Below are 19,232 nucleotides of genomic sequence, written 5' to 3' on the forward strand. Positions count from 1 at the left end.
TGGAGGAGTTCCCAAGCCAGCAGAGGCATGTTCAGCGCACTGGACACGAGAGATGGCTCAGGCAGGGCCCAGCCGGTGTGGGGTGTGAGGGAATTGCCGTTTATAGGTGTCCATGAGTTTTAAAGAAGTCTGGCTGCTGGGTTATAAACAGCTGCATCCACCAATGGGCCCCAGGCCCACTTTGCTAGCTAGGCCCAGCAGGTGGAGTGGGGAGGGGAGGGCATTGGGGGAGAGGACTCCTGTGTGGCAGCAGGTTAGGTGCTGGCACAAGTCCCCTGGACACTAAATCCAGCTGTCTCCGAGTGCACATCCCCAGCACAGACACCCAGGCCCTGGAGGGGTCAAGACCTCGGGGGCAGCTTTTAGGAAGTGGAGCCCCTCTCCAGCCTGGCCCTGTATAACTGGACCCACAAGGGGTTGCCCACGGGATGAAAAGAGCCAGGCTTCCCAGTAAAACACCTGGACGCTAATCAAGGGCCAGGTTTGGGGTGGGGGGGCTGGTGCTGGGAACAGGATCCTGACCCCAGGGCAATAAAGGCCCCTTTGCAACCCCCCCACCCCGCCTCTGTGGTCCTGTTTGAGTTCCCTCTGGGCAATGGCTATGCAGGCCAGAGACAGACATAATGAGCTGGGCCTTCAGTGCAACCGCGCCCCTTCAACCACAGGAGGAGAGCACCACAGCTCCCACCAAGTGATGGGTGCCTCTGGGTGCGTGGCCCCCACTTGCATGAGTGGGAGACGGCTGAGTGTAGCAGGCACAGCTCCTGCGAGGGCATCAGGAGGGGTTGGTGCTGGGTGAGCAGCTACACCTTGAGTGTGTGCCCGTGGTCCTTCGGCCTCGGCCAGACGCCAGCTCCCTGCTCTTCTGGCAGAAGAGGGGCGCCCTCTTCCTCGCCCCCTTGAAAGCTGAGTGCAGCCACATGGCCTGCCCTGGCCAAACAAAGACTGAGAGTTGATGGCCGTGAAAATCACTTCCAAATGGAAGCTTGGAGAGGTGGTGCCTGAGCCACGCCCTCCTCCTCCTTCTTCCTGCCTCAGTGACCATGGCAACGTGGATGGACGTGGACATGAGCTTAGTCCCTCCCCTGCCACCTGCCTGGATGTGTCACGCGAGCTGCAAACGTGTCCGGACGCAGAGACACAGAGGATGCTCGTCACTGCAGCAGAGCCTGACCCGTGCACCTGACCCACGGTGCCTCCGCAGGCGTGCGTGGGGGGTCTGCCTCTGCAGGAGGCGCAGTGCTACCCTCTGTGAAGAAAGGACGTCTTCGTGTGTGTGCAGCGGCCGGGCTGTGTGCGGTGCAGTGTGAAGAGTGTGTGCTTGCTCCAGTGTTCTTGCCAAAACCAAGGGGAGAGAAAACCCTTTCACCTGGGCACAGCTCTGGGTCCTCAGAAAACATGGGAGAAGAGACGGGACCCCAGGCAGGGTAGCAGGTGCCCAGGGAGGACCCGCACACAGCAGCTCCCCTTCCCAGGAGGCCTCACTGGACGGCGCTCTGAGGACACCGGATGAGGCCACTGTACCCACTGAGGGCCACACCAGCCTCAGGCCCAACACGGGTGACCCTTCCTCTGAGCTGGGCACCCCTCTCCACAGCCCTGCGTGCCCAGCCCCATTGCTTCCTGTTTCTGGTTGTCCTGTGCGCAGCTGGAGGTTCCAGGACCTCAGACCCAGCTCCTGGCTCCACACAGCTCCACAACTCACTTATGCAGGCCACATGGCCACCAGCCACGGAGCCAAACGTGAGCCTTCTGACTCCAGCTCCAGATTCGGGCTCTCCTGGGGGTACTGAGTCAGCAGAGGCTAGGAGGCCAACAGCTCACACCAGCCAACCCGGAGGAGCTCAAACTGTTCAGCAGTGGTGGGAATAAGACCCCAGGCCCCTGGCTTAACCCAAAGACCCCTGGTGCTGACAGAGGGGGGACACCCACCGAGCCCGGGCAGGTACAGTTGCGGGGGCACTCACCTGCAGCTCAGTCTGGAAGAAGAACTTCTGTGGGCACTGTGAGCAGTCATAGATCTTGTCCTCCTGCCCGTGCACGGCGAAGATGTGCTGCTGTAACTTGTTGGCCTGGACAAAGACTGGACAAGGACATGGCCATGAGGGCCCAAACCAACACAGCCCAGCCATATGCAGCAGCTCCAGACACCCCAGGCCCAGGCACACTCAGCCAGACAGGGGATCACTGGAGCACTTTTAGCATCAGCGAGCAGGGGCTGGAGCCAGGTGAGTCGAGCGCTGCCACACGCATGGGTGGCTGTGCAACCTTAGGCAAGTCACTCAACCTCTCTGGGTTTCGTTTTCTCATTTGAAAACTGGAGGTCGTTATGGGTACCTCCCTGGGTGGCCAGGCGGATCTAATCAGCTAAGACTCACGGGTACTTAAAAAGACGGCCTGGTGCACAGCGGGGCAACGAATGCTGTCATCGGCTGCAAGCGCTGGACACTTTCCACGTGTGCGTGCCTTGAACACCTCTCAGAGCCGTGGGGCAGGCACTGGTGCCATCCACGTCCCAGACCACAGAGGCGCTGGGAATGGGAGAGGGCTCGACCATGGTCTCCCTGCTAGCAGGCGTCTGAACCGCGACGCAAAGCAAACAAGCTTAGCCCCGGGTCTGCCAGCAAAGCTGCTCAAGCAACGAGAACTTGTATTCTGTGGCTGAGGTGCTGTCAGCCCCAATGCGAGGCCCCCCCGGAGCCTGGATGGGCAGAACCCAGCAGCTGGGGCCGCTTCGTGCCAGCCCCCGCACTGAGCCCGAGTGTGATGGGAACAGATGTGTGGGGGCTCCTGGGATGGAGGGGGAAGAAGGCACCAGGGTGTTCCAGGACTGCTGGGGGCCCCAGAGGGTGTGTGCATGGTGGGGGGCTTCCCCACAGCAGAGCGTCCTCCCCGTGCCTGTCACAGAGCAGGTCGCAGCCCCAGATTCCTGGTGGCGGAAGTCCCGGAGGTGCCCCAGACCCTGGGTGCACACAGGAGGTGGCCCTGAAGCAGCTGCGTGTCTGGGAGGTGAGCACTTCAGAGACCCCCTCCCGCCAGGCACCCTCCCCAGGGTGGGCTTCCCGCCGTGGCAGACGGCAGATGTCGGGAGAGGCAAGGGAAAGCCGGGCGCCCCCACGCACACCGGCTGCCATCTGGGCAGCAGGAGGGGCCGGCAGAGCCCCTGGGACTCGCCTGGGGCTGGGACAGCCGCTCGCCTGGGCCAGCAGCCAGTCTGGGGGCTGGGGACTCGGCTGGCAGAGCTGTCCTTGACCCCTCCAGCCTGGAGCACGGATGGTACATGAGCTGGGACAGGGAGCTGGGCAGCCATGTGCAGGCTGAGGAGGAGGGGGAGTCAGGAGTGTGTAAAGGTGGGGTCCCCCGTGGAGACTGTGGAGAGCTCTCAGCTCAGGGAGACAAACAGAGCCCAGGAAGGGCAGACAGCAACAGAGGGGCTGGGGCTGGGGTGGACGAAGGACTTCCAGCAGCTGTGTATGGAGGCTGCGGCCACGGGCTAGCTTTGAGTGGGAGGAGGGCGGGCACTGGACCTGTCAATCCCTTAGGGCACCTCCTGGCAGGTGGATCCCCACCAGGTCCCTAGGGGGAAGGAACACGCAGCAGCAATGGAAAGGCTGGGCCCCGGGTGCCTCCCTGTCCCCACCGGGTCTCCCACGGGGCACATGCTGGGCAGCTCACCTGTGAAGCACACGGGGCATTTGAAGGTGCCCCCCATGCCCTCGAAGCTGTGCTCGATGAGGTGACAGAGGAGCTTGGCCGGGGAGTCGAACATCTGGTTGCACAGCTTACACTCGTGGTTGATGCCTTCCTCTGCAAGGAAAACCCAGACAGTCAGCGACCCTGCGGGCACCCCTTGGTAGTGGGGAGCTCGGACACCAAGACCCACTCTGGCTCTGGCTGGCCCAGCCCCCTTGGGGTCAGTCCATAGCATCCGCTATGATTTCCCACCAGGTGATCGGGCAGGAGCTCTGCAGGTCCCATCTGACCCCATCACCGTGGAGAGAGGACCAGAACAGGGACTGGACAGAGAAGGGAGTCTGATCAGGATTCTAAAACGTGCACTCAAATACGGATCAGTGTGTGCTGTGGGCCGGACACTGCTGTGAGCTGGGGATTCTGCAGGGAGCGTGGCAGGTCATGGCTTTGTCCCATCCCGGTGTGTGTGTGTGTGTGTGTGTGTGTGTGAGTAGCTCGGAGCACACCGGACACTGCCCGGGTGATGTGAGTGCGCTGGGAGGGACGCTCTAGAACTGCAGGGGGCAAAGGCCGGGGTCAGGCAGGCCACAGAGCGCACTCCGCAGAGGGCCTGCTCCGCGCCAGGCCACAGAGCGCACTCCGCAGAGGGCCTGGTCCGCACCAGGAAGACCCGGATCTCTCTGAAGAGTGCTGACAGCCACGGCGGGAAGCAAAACGCACAGCTTCAGCAGCAGCTCATGGGCAACAGGAAAATCAGAACTCGGCCCCGTCTCCCCACCTGCGAGATGCTGTGACCCCAAACCTTCAGGCAAAGGCACCTAGGAAACACAGAGCGGGCCCTGAGTGCCACCACTGGGGAGGCTCGGAGCCCAAGCCTGGAGCCTGTGCCAGGATGTAGCAGAGCTGAGTTCAAATCCTGCCTCTTCGCCTGCACTGTGTGCCCGAGGGTCAGCAGCGGGTGTGGGGACTGCCTGCTGGAGCGCCACACCAGCCGGGGCAGAAGTCCAGCGCGGTCACTTCCTGGGTGACCACAGACAAATGACACAACTGCTCTCTGCCTCAGTTTCCCCTTGCTGAGACGCTCTGCTGCAGCCTTCTTAGAGCGGGCGTGAGAACTGAGTGCATTAAATACGTGCCGAGGGGCTGTGAAGAGCCCCTGGCACACAGCAAGTGCTCAATAAGAGTTTATTGCTGGCACACTGGTATCTGGGACAGCCAAGGACACGCCCCCCCGGACCCCCCAGGGAACAGGACTCACCATAGGCGCCAGGTGCTCTGATTTGCCCTCAAAGGCAAGAATTAGATAGCAGAGGGGCTCTGCCGGTGGCAAGACACAAACACAGATGGGCTGAGGCTCCTGGCGAGTCCCTGGGTCCCCAGGCCCTGGCAGGGGCTGGCAGGGACAGCAGGCATTGCCCACGCCCCCGGGCAGCCCGCCGCAGAGACATGCACACACGTGTGCATGCAGGTGGGCCTGCCCCACATAGCCCACTGGCTGAACCTACCAGGTGCTTGTCATGCCCCTGGAGCCCCGGCAACTAGGCCACACGCCCCCGACAGAGACTCAACACTTCCCATTTACACTGGCAGAAAAGGAATTCATTGACAAGTCTGGGGACACAGGGTAGGCTCAGCACGCTCGCCACACAGGCCCCACGCATGGCCCCTACCGCCCTTGGGGAGATGCTGATCATAATTAGAATTGGCCTCTGATGTGTGTGTGTGTGCGGGGGGGTCCTCCAAAGACTCCCCCTTCCAGCACAAACAATGCTTCCCAGTGCCTGGCACAGGGTTCAAGGAATGAATGAATGACTGAATGAGTGAACAAATGAGACATCACCCTCACAGGTGGCCTGGCTACTCGAATGTTGACAGCCCTTGGACAGGAAGAAGGCAAGGGATGTGTGAAAGTGACCATAGTTGTAACACACTGACTCTCAGCTGGCTGTGAAAACACATTTCTAGGAATAGGAAATGGATTCAGAGAATTAGATCATTTGTTCAGGTGACATGGGCAGATGGGCGTGGTGCTCTGAACAGGACACAAAACCAGCCCCACTCTGCCCGCACACCACCCCCAGGCAGCCCCCTCTGACTGCTGCTGCACACACACACACACACACACACACACGGCTGCCCCTTGCTGGGCACAGTGGTCCCTGAGTCATTTAACCACATTCTGTGAGTCCCTCTGATCCTGGCAGTGAAACGATGGACCCAGATGAGTCTTCTCTGAGAGCTCACCACGTATCAGGCCCCACCTGGGTCTACCTACACACTGGCGGAGGAGGAGCGAGGCCCTGGGCCTGGCACGCTCTCGCTGCCTGCACGGCCAGAGCTCGGGCAAGGCGGGATTTACAGCTGTCCGTGAGACGGCTTTAAGCGCTTGGCTGTGGATGAAGCCTGCCCGCCCGACACACAAACATGGGGCGCACGGAGGAGGCTCCCGCGACTTATAAATCAGAGAAATCGTGTCTGACAGTCACTTTCCGTTCTCTGAGTGCTGCGCGATCCATCAGCCCACCCCCCCCCACTCCCACCTCTCCCACCCCTCCTGATTCAGAGATGCAGCTACACCCAGCGCCTGCATCCATGAGTACGTGCCCAGCAAGGCAGCCCAGGAGCTGCAGGCAGGTGCCCGGGCCCAAACGGATGCGGGTGCAGTCACCCACAGCCCCAAACCAGTATCAAAGTGAGGTTCCAGGCTGCTTAGACCAACAGCCCCACACACAAGTGCGTATCTAGGGACCCTCCTCCTTCCTCCTCCCCAGGTGTTTAAAGGAATCAAACCTGGGGAAAGAGAGGAGGAGCAAGTGGAAGGGGCTGTGGGCACAAAGCGGGGAGGGGGTGTCCTGCTGATCTGGGACTCTCTCCCACTCTGGCAAGACCTTTTGATTTGCAAATCTGTCTGAAGCAAGGCCTTCAGCCCACTGAAGGGGGGTGGTGGTTCCAGGGTGCTCCCCAGGGCGTCCATTATGTGTACCTCTGCCTATAAAAACCATCCAGGAACGCAGGGGAGAGGGCGGGGAGGGACTGCCCTAGTTACTGTGACAAACGCTCCTTGGCGAGCCTGTGACCCAATCCGAGGCAGCCGGAGGAGGATATTGATAGAATGCCACCACCATCACTCTCGCCCCGCTGGCGCCGACAGCCCCTCGCTCTGTCCCAGGAGGCGGCCGCAGAGAGTGGTACCCTGGGAGAATCCCTTCCACGCATTACATAAGACGGCTTCTCGGAGCAGAAGGACAGGGCTGTGTGGGAGCCCCAGGCCCCCTGGACCCATGGCGCGGGGGCTGTACAGATCTTGTGAGTTAAGACCCGCGGTGCCTTCTCCTCCTCTACATTCTGGGTTTGGTTTTGTTTTGTTTTGTTTTCATATCGCACATGACAGGCATCCATAAGAGAGACCCGTACGACGCAAGTGAACACGCAGCCCCGCTCGTTTGTAGAGTGAAATGCACAGCTCGCCTGGCGTCCCCCGGAAGTCGAGGCTGTCGTGGGGAATCCGCGGCTGCATTATCATTAAAAAAAAAAAACGCAAAAATAAATAAAAACCCAAACCGCTAAACAAACAACCCAGCGAGCATGAAAATCCCAGAGTCCCTCTCCCTCTTTTGTTCTCCTCTGCTCGGGAATAATAAGTGTTAATTTTACACTTCATTTCTCAAAAAAATAATAGGATGTGCTTTTGCTTAAAACCAAGTCAGCCTGCTGGAACCTTTCTGGCTGAAACTGTGTCAGCCCAAAAGAGGGGCTGCAGGCTTTGTGGAGAGCGCCGTGCCGAGATGACAGCCCCCTGTAATGTCCTCGCCAGTCACTTTTGTCTCCGAAAGCATTTGATCCCTGGCAGACACACACTTATTTCCATACGGGTCTTGGGGGAAGCCGGGAGGAGAGAGGGCTGATTATCAGGATCCTGAAGGAGGAGCTCGTGTGGGCACCGCGATGGCAAAGGCAGGCCTGGGCACACGCCCAGGGGCCATCACTGACTGCCTGGGAGGGAGGAGCCGCGGGCTGCTGAGGGCAGTGGGCAGGGCACTGCTCTTGGGCTCTGACGCGCTGAGCACGAGCTGCTGGCTGCAGCCATCTGGACGGGTCTGGCCTGGCTCTCCTCTGAGCTGGGACCCCACTTGGGCACGTAGCCCTGGGAAAGGCATTGTTAACCTGGCCCTCCCTCTAGCAGGGACCGGAGACTGCCGCCAGGTGCTGACCGGGACATAACTAGCCGCCGACACTCAGGAGGCAGCCCGCAAAGACATGTAAGTTAGAACCAGAAATCTGGGGGCCGGCGCCATGGCTCACTTGGTTAATCCTCCGTCTGTGGCACCGGCATCCCATATGGGCGCTGGGTTCTGGGTTCTAGTCCCAGTTGTTCCTCTTCCAGTCCAGCTCTCTGCTGTGGCCCGGAAGGGCAGTGGAGGATGGCCCAAGTGCTTGGGCCCCTGTACCCGCATGGGAGACCAGGAGGAAGCACTTGGTTCCTGGCTTCAGATCGGCATAGCTCCGGCCGTAGCGGCCATTTGGGGGGTGAACCAGCGGAAGGAAGACCTTTCTCTCTGTCTCTCTCACTGTCTATATCTCTACCTGTAAAACAAACAAACAAACAAACAAACAAAAAAACCCAAAAACCAGAAATGCTTGGGTCGGACACTCATGGGCTGTGGGTTACCCCTGGGTAAGTGACCCAACCTCTCTGACCATCAGCAGCTTCTGTCAGAGAACGGGAACGCAAGCTGGGGTGTTGTGTGAGGCAGTCCGCCTGTGCCCGCACTCGTCCCCAGCCTGTGCCGTCCTCCTGCCCTCACAGCGCTCTGGTGTTTGTTCGCACAATACCTCCTCCAAGAGGTTTCCTGGACACCTCTGGCTCAAACAGCACACACCCCATCCTTTCTAGTACCTTCCCCGCCATTCATGCCCATGATGGCACTTACCACCACCTGGCACCTTGACAGAGTTGATTAGCTAGGCAACAAATTCATGTTCTCTCTCTCTCTCTCTCTCTCTCTCTCACACACACACACACACACACACACACACACACAAGGGTTGTCTGTCTGCTGCACCATCACGGCCAGGACAGGGTCTAGCACTAGTGATTTGTGCAGAGCGGACAGTGCAGGCTGGGGACACGGGAGGGAGGTGCCGGGAAACGCTGCTCTTCTACATCACGGTCCCCTCCAATCACACAGCACTCAGGGCTTGCGAACCCCGTCCTCGTCTGCAGTGATGATGCCTGGACCCTCATGGGACCACAGCGTCTCCCTGACCAAGCTGCAGAGGCAGGGCAGCTCCCAGGGACCAGGCAGAGCTGGGCAGGGTGTTCTCCCCACACCCCTGCCCCCAGCAGCCCTTTCTGAGTGCAGACCTGGGACCCAGCAGGTGATTCTGTGCCCCTGATGATCCCTAAACTGAAGGTGAGGTTTCCACATGTGAGCCGGGTGGGCCTCCCCATGCACAGGGGCCAGGGCCTTTCCCTGTGTGGGGAGGGGAGGTCGCCCCCGTATCAGGCAGCAGTGTTCACCCTGCAACACATTTCTGCAGGTGGAAGTAACACAAAGCAAGGTGTGGGCTGCCCGGCCCAGCCGAAGCCCTTCTGCTACCAGCGCTGGCAATGCACCTCACAGACAGGCAGTCCATAGCTCCGGGGGGCTGAGCCCATTGCCCACCCAAGTACGAGGTCCAGCAAAGTCCACTGCAGTCCCAGGGCTGGGCTCAGAAGCCACCAGTCTTCGCCCAAGCTCATGAAGGGGCAAGATGAGGGGATGTGCAAGTGGGACCCCAGAAGAGGACCCCTCTGACACCATCCCAATAAATGAGCAGGAACAGGTGCAGCACAGGAAATAGAAGCTGGTGAGGGGTCAGTACACTGTTCCTTGGGAGGAAGAAAGTTTGGCAGAATAGACGAGGGCAGGTAGCAACATAGGGGCAACCATTCCAGACTGTTCTTCTGTCCAATTTAGCACAAAATACCCCAAGGAAATGACTCAAGCCAGGCTGTGGGGGTGAGGGGGAAGCGTGGCAGGGGACAGTGATGACATTTGGGCTGGGACAAGGGTCAAAGGAGAAAATGGGGTCGGAGAGGAGTCCTTCATCCAACACTTGGCAGGCTCTGGGGAATAGGGGGGTGGGGAGAGGGGCTGATCCTGGGATCCCCAGCACCCAGGCCCTGGAAGTCCTGGAGGACCTACATTCCTGGCAGAGCTTGGTTCTCAGACCAGCAGCCCTGGTCACCAGGAAGCTGGTGAGAAATGCAGACGCTCAGCTCACCGGCTCAGACAGAGCTGTAGGAGAACCTGCATTCGAAGAGCGCCCTGGTCTTTGAGTACAGATTAAAGTCTGAGCACCACTGAGATGCACGGAAGCAGATTAGGGATGCAGATTAGGGATGCAGGTTTTGTTCAGATCCCGAAGCTGGGGTTCTCACTGCTGCTTCTTGTTTTGTCTGTTTTTAAAGATTTATTTCTTTGCTAAAAAGTCAGAGTGATACACAGAAACAGAGAGCTCTTCCATCTGTTGGTTCATTCCCTAAATGCCCATGCAGCCGGGGCTGGGCCAGGCTGAAGCCAGGAGCCAGGAACCTCATCCAAGTGTCCCACACGGGCAGCAGGCAGCCAAGTCCATGCATCATGACCTGCTGCCCCCAGGGTGTGCATTAGCAGGAAGCTGGATGGGAAGAGAAGGTGGGACTCAGTCCCAGGTGCTCCAGTGTCCCACTGCTCTGAGCAAGGCTGCCTGCAGTGAGCATGCTCCGCTCTACAAGGCAGAAGTTTTTTACACTCGTGTTTGCCGCCACTTCACAGAAGACAGAGAAAGCATCACGACCCTGGAAAAAAACTTCCCGTGATCACGACTGGGACGAAATGGTGCGGGCGGTCTTTGGAGGGGCTGCTGGAGACTCTGGAATGGGTGGTCCCCCACCTCCCCAGCATCACCCTGCCCCCCACCCCAAGTCAGGTTTGCCCAGGGCTGCTCAGGGCCCTTCACTTCTGCCGCCCCCATTTGGGCCCCCATATTCCTAATTAATCTGGAAGGATGGGCTATGCCCTTCCTCCCCCACAAGGGGGGCACCTTCCCAGACATTCCTGGCCAGGAGGGACCCATGTCACGGTCCCCATGCACAGAAGGGCTTATAAATGAGCTCTGGCAGCCTGAACCAGGCCCCCACGGGGGACCAGAGCCTCTTCAAAACAGAGCCCTGACAATTAGGCAGTCTGAGTTTTGAAAGGCTTGGGATTGATGGCGTGGACAGTAAAAATATCACCTGGGGAGCTGGGTGTAGTCCTCCGAGGGTTGCCTGAGGTCAGTTGCCATGGCAACGGAGAATGAGCTCAACCTTGTAACTGACCCTTATCTTTTTTTGATCTGTGGGCCACTTGGGGCCAAGGCTTGAAATCAACTGGAAAATAATCCGGTCACATATCAGAAAGAAAACTATTTATACTTATTTACTCAGGTGCCCACCAACGTCCCCTCGACCACGACCACAAGGCCACAACGGAGGCTGCAGGGTGGATGGCAGGAGAGAGGGGAGGGTGAGTAGCATGTCCTCATTTCCAGGTGGGGGGTGATGGCCCCAGCCTCTGGCCCCTCACTTCATCCCCGCTGGACCACAATGGACCCTCCTGCCATCCAGCACACGGCTCTGGGCTGCCAGGGAGGCGGCTCCGAGGTGCCCTTCTCGCCGGCTGTTCAGCTGCTGTGGCGGCCGGGCCGGGTCCTAACGTTTCTTGCTGAATTGCAGCCCCTGCCATGTATCCGCTCTGCTTCAGGCCCGGCCAGGGTAGTGATGCCGGGCGGATGCTGGGTGGAGGCCACTTGCCCTCCACATCCGGGGTGGGGGAGGGGCTCAAGATGGTCTGGGGAAAGATGGAGGAGAGGGCACAGCCCCACAGCAGCACTCACGCTGGGCCTATCTCCACGACGCTGCCGTCCCAAGTTATAAGGACTCCGCTTGTGCTCTCCTCCTCCAAAACTCCAATCACAAGACTCCAGATGGTTCCATTGACCGACCGCTCCCAAGAGCCGCGTCAGACGGATCTTAGCTAGGGGTCAGTTAAGCCTGAGAGCAGGCCCAGGAAAACTCCCCCTGAGAGTTCCCATCACAGCAAACAGGACAGCTCAACCCCTGCCCCACCCCCCTTGTTGCATCAAAGATGAGCTCCTTCTGGGAGTGGGGAAAACGTGGCTGAGAGCGAGGTAGCTTGGAGCATGGGCCTGGTTCTACGCAGACTCACAGGGAGACACCGGGCCAAGCCCTTCCCTCTACACCTCAGTCTCCCGTCTGTGAAATGGGGAGAGGGTCCTGGAGCGCTCACGGCTGTTATAAAGAGGACGGAAGCAGAAGGTGAAAAACGCTGACAACGGATCTGGCACTCTGCTGCCGCCTGACAGTTCTCTGAATCCCCATGCCCAGGGCCCAGGAACCCAGCTTGCACAAGCCCCATGCATTGGGACCCTGCCCTTCCTCCAGGGCACATGGCCACAGTGCACTAATCACCCCCGCCCCCTCCAGCCCAGCCCTTGGTCCTGCAGCACCCGGCACCCAGCAGACACTCAGTTGAGGCCTCCATCCTGGAAATCCCTGTGTCGATCAACACTCCTTGTCTACAGTCCCTTCTCCCTCCAACTACAGGCAGTCTTCAAAAACTTCGTGGGAAATGCACATTATGGCAAAACTGTGTGAATTTCGATTTCTCTGCCCCAAGATAAAACTCTCTAGGAATTTCATTTTCCTGCGTACTTCCTGCAGTTCCCTCCGCATCTCCCAGATTTGCAATGGAAAACTTGCGCCCACACTGCCCGCCCCACTGTTCTGCCCCAGCTCGCTACAGCTTCCTGCTCCTGCTTCCCCCGGGATGCTCCCACAGCCACGGTCTCCCAGTCCTCGGCGGTTCTCCTCGCTCTGCTCTCCGAAGCCTTAGTGGGATTTTCACGGAGGTCCAAGCAGGGCCCAAGCAGAGTCCAAGGAGGTCCAAGCAGTCCTGAGGGCAGGACTTAGTGGTGGGCCCCTCCCACCCCTTCCTATGAGCTGGACCTGGGCAGGGAGCTCCCCCCAGGAGCCCCCAAAACCTCAGACAAAGGCTGGGCTTGCTGGATGGACTCATCAGTAGCAGGGCTCTCCCCACCCCCTGATCTGACTCCACTCTGTGGGGAGCCCAGCCCTGGGGTGCCAATGGCCCTGGTGGTGGATGAGAACATGAAGCACCTTTCCAGAGGGCCCTACTTGCTAACTCCTTCCGAGGGCCCACAGAGACGCCACCTCGCAGGTCCCGGCGCACACTGTGGCCTCCAGGACTCATTGACTGGTTGGTTGCCTCTGGCAAAAGAAAAGCCCCACCCCCCAGGCTCTCAGCGCATCACCAAGACACAGGAGGCCCGGCTCTGAGCTCCCTTACGGCCAGGCCAAGAAAGCAGGAGCCAGACAGCACAGCAGCCATGGAGCGAGAACACAGTGGGGCTGGGCCGAGAATTGCAATGAGCGGGACACCTTGGGTTCTGCAGCACTCAGAGCCCCCGGGCCTCCCAACCGGAGCACCTGACACAAGTGGGGCTTGAAACATTCCACGAGAGGAGGCGTCTCATAGCCTGCTCTCTCTCTCTCTCTCTCTCTCTCTCTCACACACACACACACACACACATACCTGCCAAAGGCTGAAGACTGAGCACCTTGGAAAATGAAGACTCTGCCAACTCCCCAGGGTCCCCGAGGTGAAATCAAGTGACTTCTTCCCCCTTGACGCCCCGGGACACCCACTGGTGAACATGCCCAATCCCCAGGTTGACATTTCACAACAAGGCAACTGCCGCACACCCCAGCATGTTCATAATCCTCCAATTAATGGCCTCTGCGAATAAACAATCAACATGACAGGCAGGCTGCACAACCCTTACTCCACCGACCCTGCCAGGGCTGCAGGAATTACTCCTGTTCCCCTCCAATGCTTCTCGCCGCTGCCCACATTGCTTTTTGTCCCTACTAAGTAACGAGCAACAGTGACTCATCCAAAAGCCAAGGGCTACCGGCACACACACCCACAAACACAACACAAACACAGAATGCAAGCAAGCAGTGTTTTGCAGAAGTCCTCTATCAGGGAAGACAGAGTTGCCAGGACTTAGGGCTGCAAGAATTAGTGTTCAGGCTGGAAACGGCAATTCACTTCCTCAAAATCCCCCTGGGTCACACTGAGTGGACACCGGACATCCCCTCCCCCCTGCAGAAATAAATCAATGGTGGGGTTAGAAAATACTAGCCGATGTCCGCTGGAAAGGTTTTGAAGTATGCACCTGCTAGACCCCCACTTTCTAGTGGAGTACTCACTGGCCACCTGTGGCTGCCTCAGCCACTGAAAGCTGAATGAAATGAAAACTCGAGTTTCTCGGTTGCAGGTGCCATGTCTCCCTGCTCAGTAGCCAGCGTGGCCGACAGCTACAGGTTTGGACTGGGCAGTGCAGGGACGGCACTATTCTAAGTGAGGCGGGCACTCTCACCTGCTCAACGCTGGGATCCCAGCACCCATACCACTGCTGGGCACACAGCAAGTCCTGAACAAGCCCTTGTGCAACTGCGGTGGGCTTCAAAATACAAATGCCAGCTAACTTGTGATGGAGCTACGTCCCAATCATCCTCACAGGTTGGCAATACCAGGAGTCAAAAACGCACCTATTCTACCTAACCTACTGCTCATCCCAGGTACGAAACGCCATGCCCTGCAGGGTATCCGCTGTCTCCCTCGTGACCACACAGCTGACTGGGGCTGTGCCCACTGCCCTGGCCAGCACGGTGAGGATCATATGCAGACCTCTAGCCCAAGAAAAGATCAAAATGCAAAGCTCCAGCCGTGGTTTCTATTGATTACAGATCACTTTCACACCACCGTAAAGTAAAAAAGAAATCAAAACGACACATCGGTGACTGCATTGTGAAAAATGCTTCAGCCTTCTGCTTGCATGCACTTTCTGCAGTGGCCTGCGTGGCAAAGCACTTAGGAGCTTCTCCGACCTTCAACTTAAACTTTGACCCTGATGGTTACAAGGTCACTTTGCCAAGGGCAGACAAGACGGTGGCAAAGGCAGGAACACGGAAGAGTCACAAGTTCCTCTGAAATATGTAATGCAAATATTGTAACTTTGGACTGCGGTCACAAGGTGGGTCTGTAACACCTGGGCAACTAGCTGGTCTCCAGGCCACGGCCCTGCCTCCCCGGAGTCGCTCGCAGAAGACACCTGCAGGTGCTGGGGGTGCAGAGAATGCCCAGCTCGGGGACTGCCCCTTGTAAGCTGGCTGTCTAACACCTGACTGAGTGGGCTGTGTGGCTTCAGCTTCTGCAGGCTGCGTGTCCAAGAACCAGGCTTTTGCAGGCGGTTAAATGAAAGTGAAATGAAAACTGAAGCAAAAGTGGAAAATTCAAAGACAACAAAGAACAGATGAATACGGTGATGTGGATGGTACTTCCTTCAAGAAGTCATGATTCCAAGGATAACGCCAGGGTGGAGGCTGCTCCAGGGGAGTTCTCTCTTTAGGTTGGCTGCAGAGCCACGCAGGAGGGCAGGGTTCAGAGTGGCCAGGCCCACGGCCTGATGAGGGAGGTTCTTGGGCAAAAGGCCCTCTCGGGTCTTCTCTCGCCTCTCCCCCGCATCAAGTCTTCACCTTCCTGAGGGTAGGCACGGTGCTGCCACCTTTCTGTCTTTCTCCAACAAACCCAGGACTAAGATAGGCCCAGGCCCATGGGGCGCCTCAGGCTCATGTTTAACACTGACTTGCTGGTTTGCTCTGCTCCCTGTTCTCAGCCAGCATCCAGAAGCCAAACGGAGTCGGTCCACACTGGGCGCGCCTTCACCTGCCCTGCAGGCCTCTGTAGCCCAAGCTCTGGGCTGGCCTCATGCTGCTGCCACCCTTGGTCCAAGGAGGCTATGGCCCAGCGAGGCAGGGGGCAGGCAGGAAGCAGGACTGACTGCTAGAGACTGGGGAGCAAGGGTGAGGCATCCCCACACAGCCTGCCACCCTCCCTGTCAACTGTGTGAGGGAATGAGCTACGGTTAGCGGTGATGAGATGCAAACAGCACCAGGCCCATGCTCCACCCTCCATACAGCTCTGACTGCCATTTTACCTTTCTCCTTCACGGAAAACACATCTTCACAGATCCCCTCTTAAAAGCCTAGCTGTGTGGCTCAGCGACTAAGCCACCCGGTATCCCACATCAGATAAGCCTGGGCAGACATGAGACGCTCAACCAATGCAAACTGTTTGGCTGACCAGTAGATCCCTGCTCTACGCCCGTGGTCTGGACACAGGCCCCACGGCCCTGGGGCCCAGGGTTGCATCTTCTGCCATCCCAGGAGCAAGCCTGCTCTGCAAGTCCCACAGGCATGCTGGACAGCGATGGGGTGACGGGGCCCACTGGGACCCCCATACCCCCACCAAGGCACTGTCCTTGGAGTTGGACCCAGGGCCCCGCTTGCTCGGTCACTGCCATCAACTATTGCTGTCTGGTGACAAGGACAGCACATGGCGCAGAAGCAGAGCCTCAGGGTGGGCTGCACAGGTTCAGCTCCCCCAGAGTGAAGGCTCTCCCAGTGCCTGCCTCCTGGGACAGCGGGGGTAGTCATAGGCTCCCTAGCTTGGGCTGCTTCTGTAATCTCCATCGCGACTCTGTGGCACACGCTGTGAGCCGCTCCGCGGGCAGAGCCACCAAGATGCTGTCTGTCACACCCAATCTGCTCGTCGGTGGGGGACTCCGGGAGGCCAAACCAAGGGACATGCTTGAGGTGTGACACGGCATTACCTATGTAATGGAAACACCCCAGGCCACACGAACATCTGGACCCAGGTGTGAGTAGGGGTGGTGGCGGGGGCGCAGCTGAGCTCTAGAGCAGACTGTGGTGCTGGGGCCGGCAGGAGCTGGGGAGGCAGCAGCGTGGCCAGGTCTGCCCCGACATCTGGGATCCTCCCCATGCCTGCAGGTCAGCCTCACCAATCCAGGTGCCAGGAGCCACTCAGAGAGGAGGCTGAGGGGCAGAAGCCCAGGATGAGGAACCAGCGTCCTAGTGGCACTGAAGGGCTTGGTCTGGAAGAGTGATTGTGCCCTTCCCACCGTGCATAAGAGGGAGACGGATGGACACACACGCACCCCTGCATGAGTGAGAGACAGGCGGACATACCTGCACCCCTGCATGAGAGACAGACGGACACACCTGCACCTCTGCATGAGCGGAAGACAGACAGACATACACACACACACACCCCCCCCTTGAGCAGGAGACAGACAGACACACACGCACCCCTGCATGAGTGAGAGACAGACGGACACACATGTACCCCTGCATGAGCAGGAGACAGACATGCACACCCCCCCCAACATGAGCAGGAGACAGACAGACAGACACACACCCCTGCATGAGCAGGAGATGGAAGGACACACACACACCACTGCATGAGCAGGAGATGGAAGGACACACACACACCACTGCATGAGCAGGAGATGGAGGGACACACACACACCACTGCATGAGCAGGAGATGGAGGGACACACGCACCCCCTCTAAGATCTCCAGCAGCCTCAGCTGAGGACCCTAGCGGACAGCTTGCCACTCCAGAGCCCTCCTGTAGGTCCTGCAAATTAAAGGCCTTTCCCAATAGAGAACCCCTAGTTACAGCAAGGACCACTGCTCACAAATACGGCCCCAGAGTGACCCTCAGATTTCCAGGGCAAAGAAGCCTGAAGTCCATGTCTCTGCCTTCACCTGTGCTCTCAACACGAGGGCCAGGCCTAAAAGACAGTTGAGAACTCCACAGCCAGGTTCTAGACAGGCACACCCGGCTCCAACGCCTGCCTCCGGCCCCTTGGCAGGGGAATCTGCATCAGGCCTTGTCCTGGCCTCCACGAGGAGGGCTCCCTTCTCCTCACCCAGAGCTGAGAGCACCCCTCATGCTGTGCAGCGAGCTGTGTGTGTGCGGGCGTGACCATGATGCTCTCTGTGTCACTGCACGGACCGAGCCCTTCCCGCCCACATCTGCAGAGCCCTGCGCTCACCTCCCAGGAACATCCCCTGCCTCCTGCCCCACACCTGCCTGCGGCCTGATAAGGAGCGCCCAAGGCTCTCCCCTGGCATCCTCAGGGAGGCGGGGCAGACTGGCTCTCCCTCCCACACAGCCTGGGCAGTGCCTAGCAAAGAGCCTGGCACACGCTGGCTCCCCGTCAGAAGGGGTGCTCTGGGGACCCAGGCAGTGCCCACCCCCAGCCCTGGGGACCGGCGGCGAACACCTTCTCTGAGAGGACAGGGTGTTGCTAACAATTGCCCACCTCACACAACCAGGAGGAAAGAAGAGAAGCAAAGTAGCCAACACAAACCTGCATTAGTCATATATAAACACAAGAAAGGAGGGAAAGCTGTATCTGTGTGTGCCCCACCTTTTTCTATATGCATTTATTTATCTGAAAGGCAGAGTTACAGAGAGAGAGAGACAGAGAGAGACAGAGAGAGATCTTCCATCCACTGGTTTATTCCACAAATGGCTGCAATGGCCTAGACTGGGCCAGGCAGACGTCGGGAGCCTGGAACTCCATCTGGGTCTCCCACGTGGGTGCAGGGCCCACACACTTGGGCCATCCCCTGCTGTTTTCTTTCCCAGGCCATCAGCAGGGAGCTGGATTGGAAGTGGAGCAGCCAGGACTCAAACTGGTGCCCACACGGGATGCCTGCCCTGCAGGCGGTGGCTATATCGGCTATGCCACAGTGCCGGTCCCCCTGTGTGCCCATTGAGAATCCTGCTGGAGGGATACCCACAAGGGTCTTTGAGGCTCGTCTCTATATGGCAGGATAGGATTTTATTAGTTTGGTTTGATTGTGTTTTTAACTAAGATTTATTTATCTGTATGACAGCATGAGAGAGGGAAAGACAAAGAAAGAGAGCGTCCATCTGCTGGTTCACTCCCTAAATGGCCACAACAGCCAACAGCCAGGAACTCCACCCTGGATTCCCATGTGAGTGGCAGGGGCCCAAGCACTTGGGCCATCTTCTACTGCCTTCCCAGGTGCATTAGCAGGCAGCTAGGTCAGAAGTGGAGCTGCCAGGACTCGAACCAGCGCTCTCACTAGGATGCTGGCACTGCAATCAGCAGCTTAACCCGCTGTGCCACAAGGACGGCTCCATGTGACCGTTCGTTCCTGTTCCCCTCCAATGAGAATGGATGGGTTCTGTAATAAAAAAACACAGCTTTCTAAATGAAAAGAAATTGAATCCACTAATTTAATGACTGAGCCCATGGTGGGCATGACAGTCCTTTCTTCCACCAGGTCCCCCAACTCTAGCTGGAGGTGGTCGGACCAGAGACCTCACAGATCCACTCAGCCCCTGCCCTGGGGCTCTTGGGACCAGTCCTCCCTCAGGTAGCTCTTGCTGGACCCAGGCCCTGGCAGCCCCGTCTGTCCCTGCTGGATCTGTGTCTCCATGGGGCACCTGGCTTCCTCTCCCTTGATTCAGTACCACCATGTCAGGTGGGATGGACAGGCTGGAGGTCACTGTGTGACCTGTGTC

At 58.5% G+C, this 19,232-nt stretch overlaps 1 protein-coding gene across 6 annotated transcripts in view; it reads right to left on the reverse strand.

The window, feature by feature from the left end:
* Window positions 1–19,232, reverse strand: part of ZNF423 (zinc finger protein 423) — a 327,810-nt gene that overhangs the window by 24,262 nt on the left and 284,316 nt on the right. For all 6 annotated transcript variants that reach the window (XM_051833900.3, XM_051833899.3, XM_051833901.3 and 3 more), the window contains 2 exons: window positions 3,676–3,807; window positions 1,968–2,083 (listed from right to left, as the gene is read on the reverse strand). In XM_051833900.3, coding sequence (XP_051689860.1) covers window positions 1,968–2,083; window positions 3,676–3,807 — 248 coding nt within the window. The remainder of the gene's footprint in view (window positions 1–1,967; window positions 2,084–3,675; window positions 3,808–19,232) is intronic.

The sequence above is a fragment of the Oryctolagus cuniculus genome, chromosome 18 (genome assembly GCF_051225735.1).
Source record: "Oryctolagus cuniculus isolate XC-2025 breed Fujian yellow rabbit chromosome 18, ASM5122573v1, whole genome shotgun sequence".
Taxonomy (NCBI): Eukaryota; Metazoa; Chordata; class Mammalia; order Lagomorpha; family Leporidae; genus Oryctolagus; species Oryctolagus cuniculus.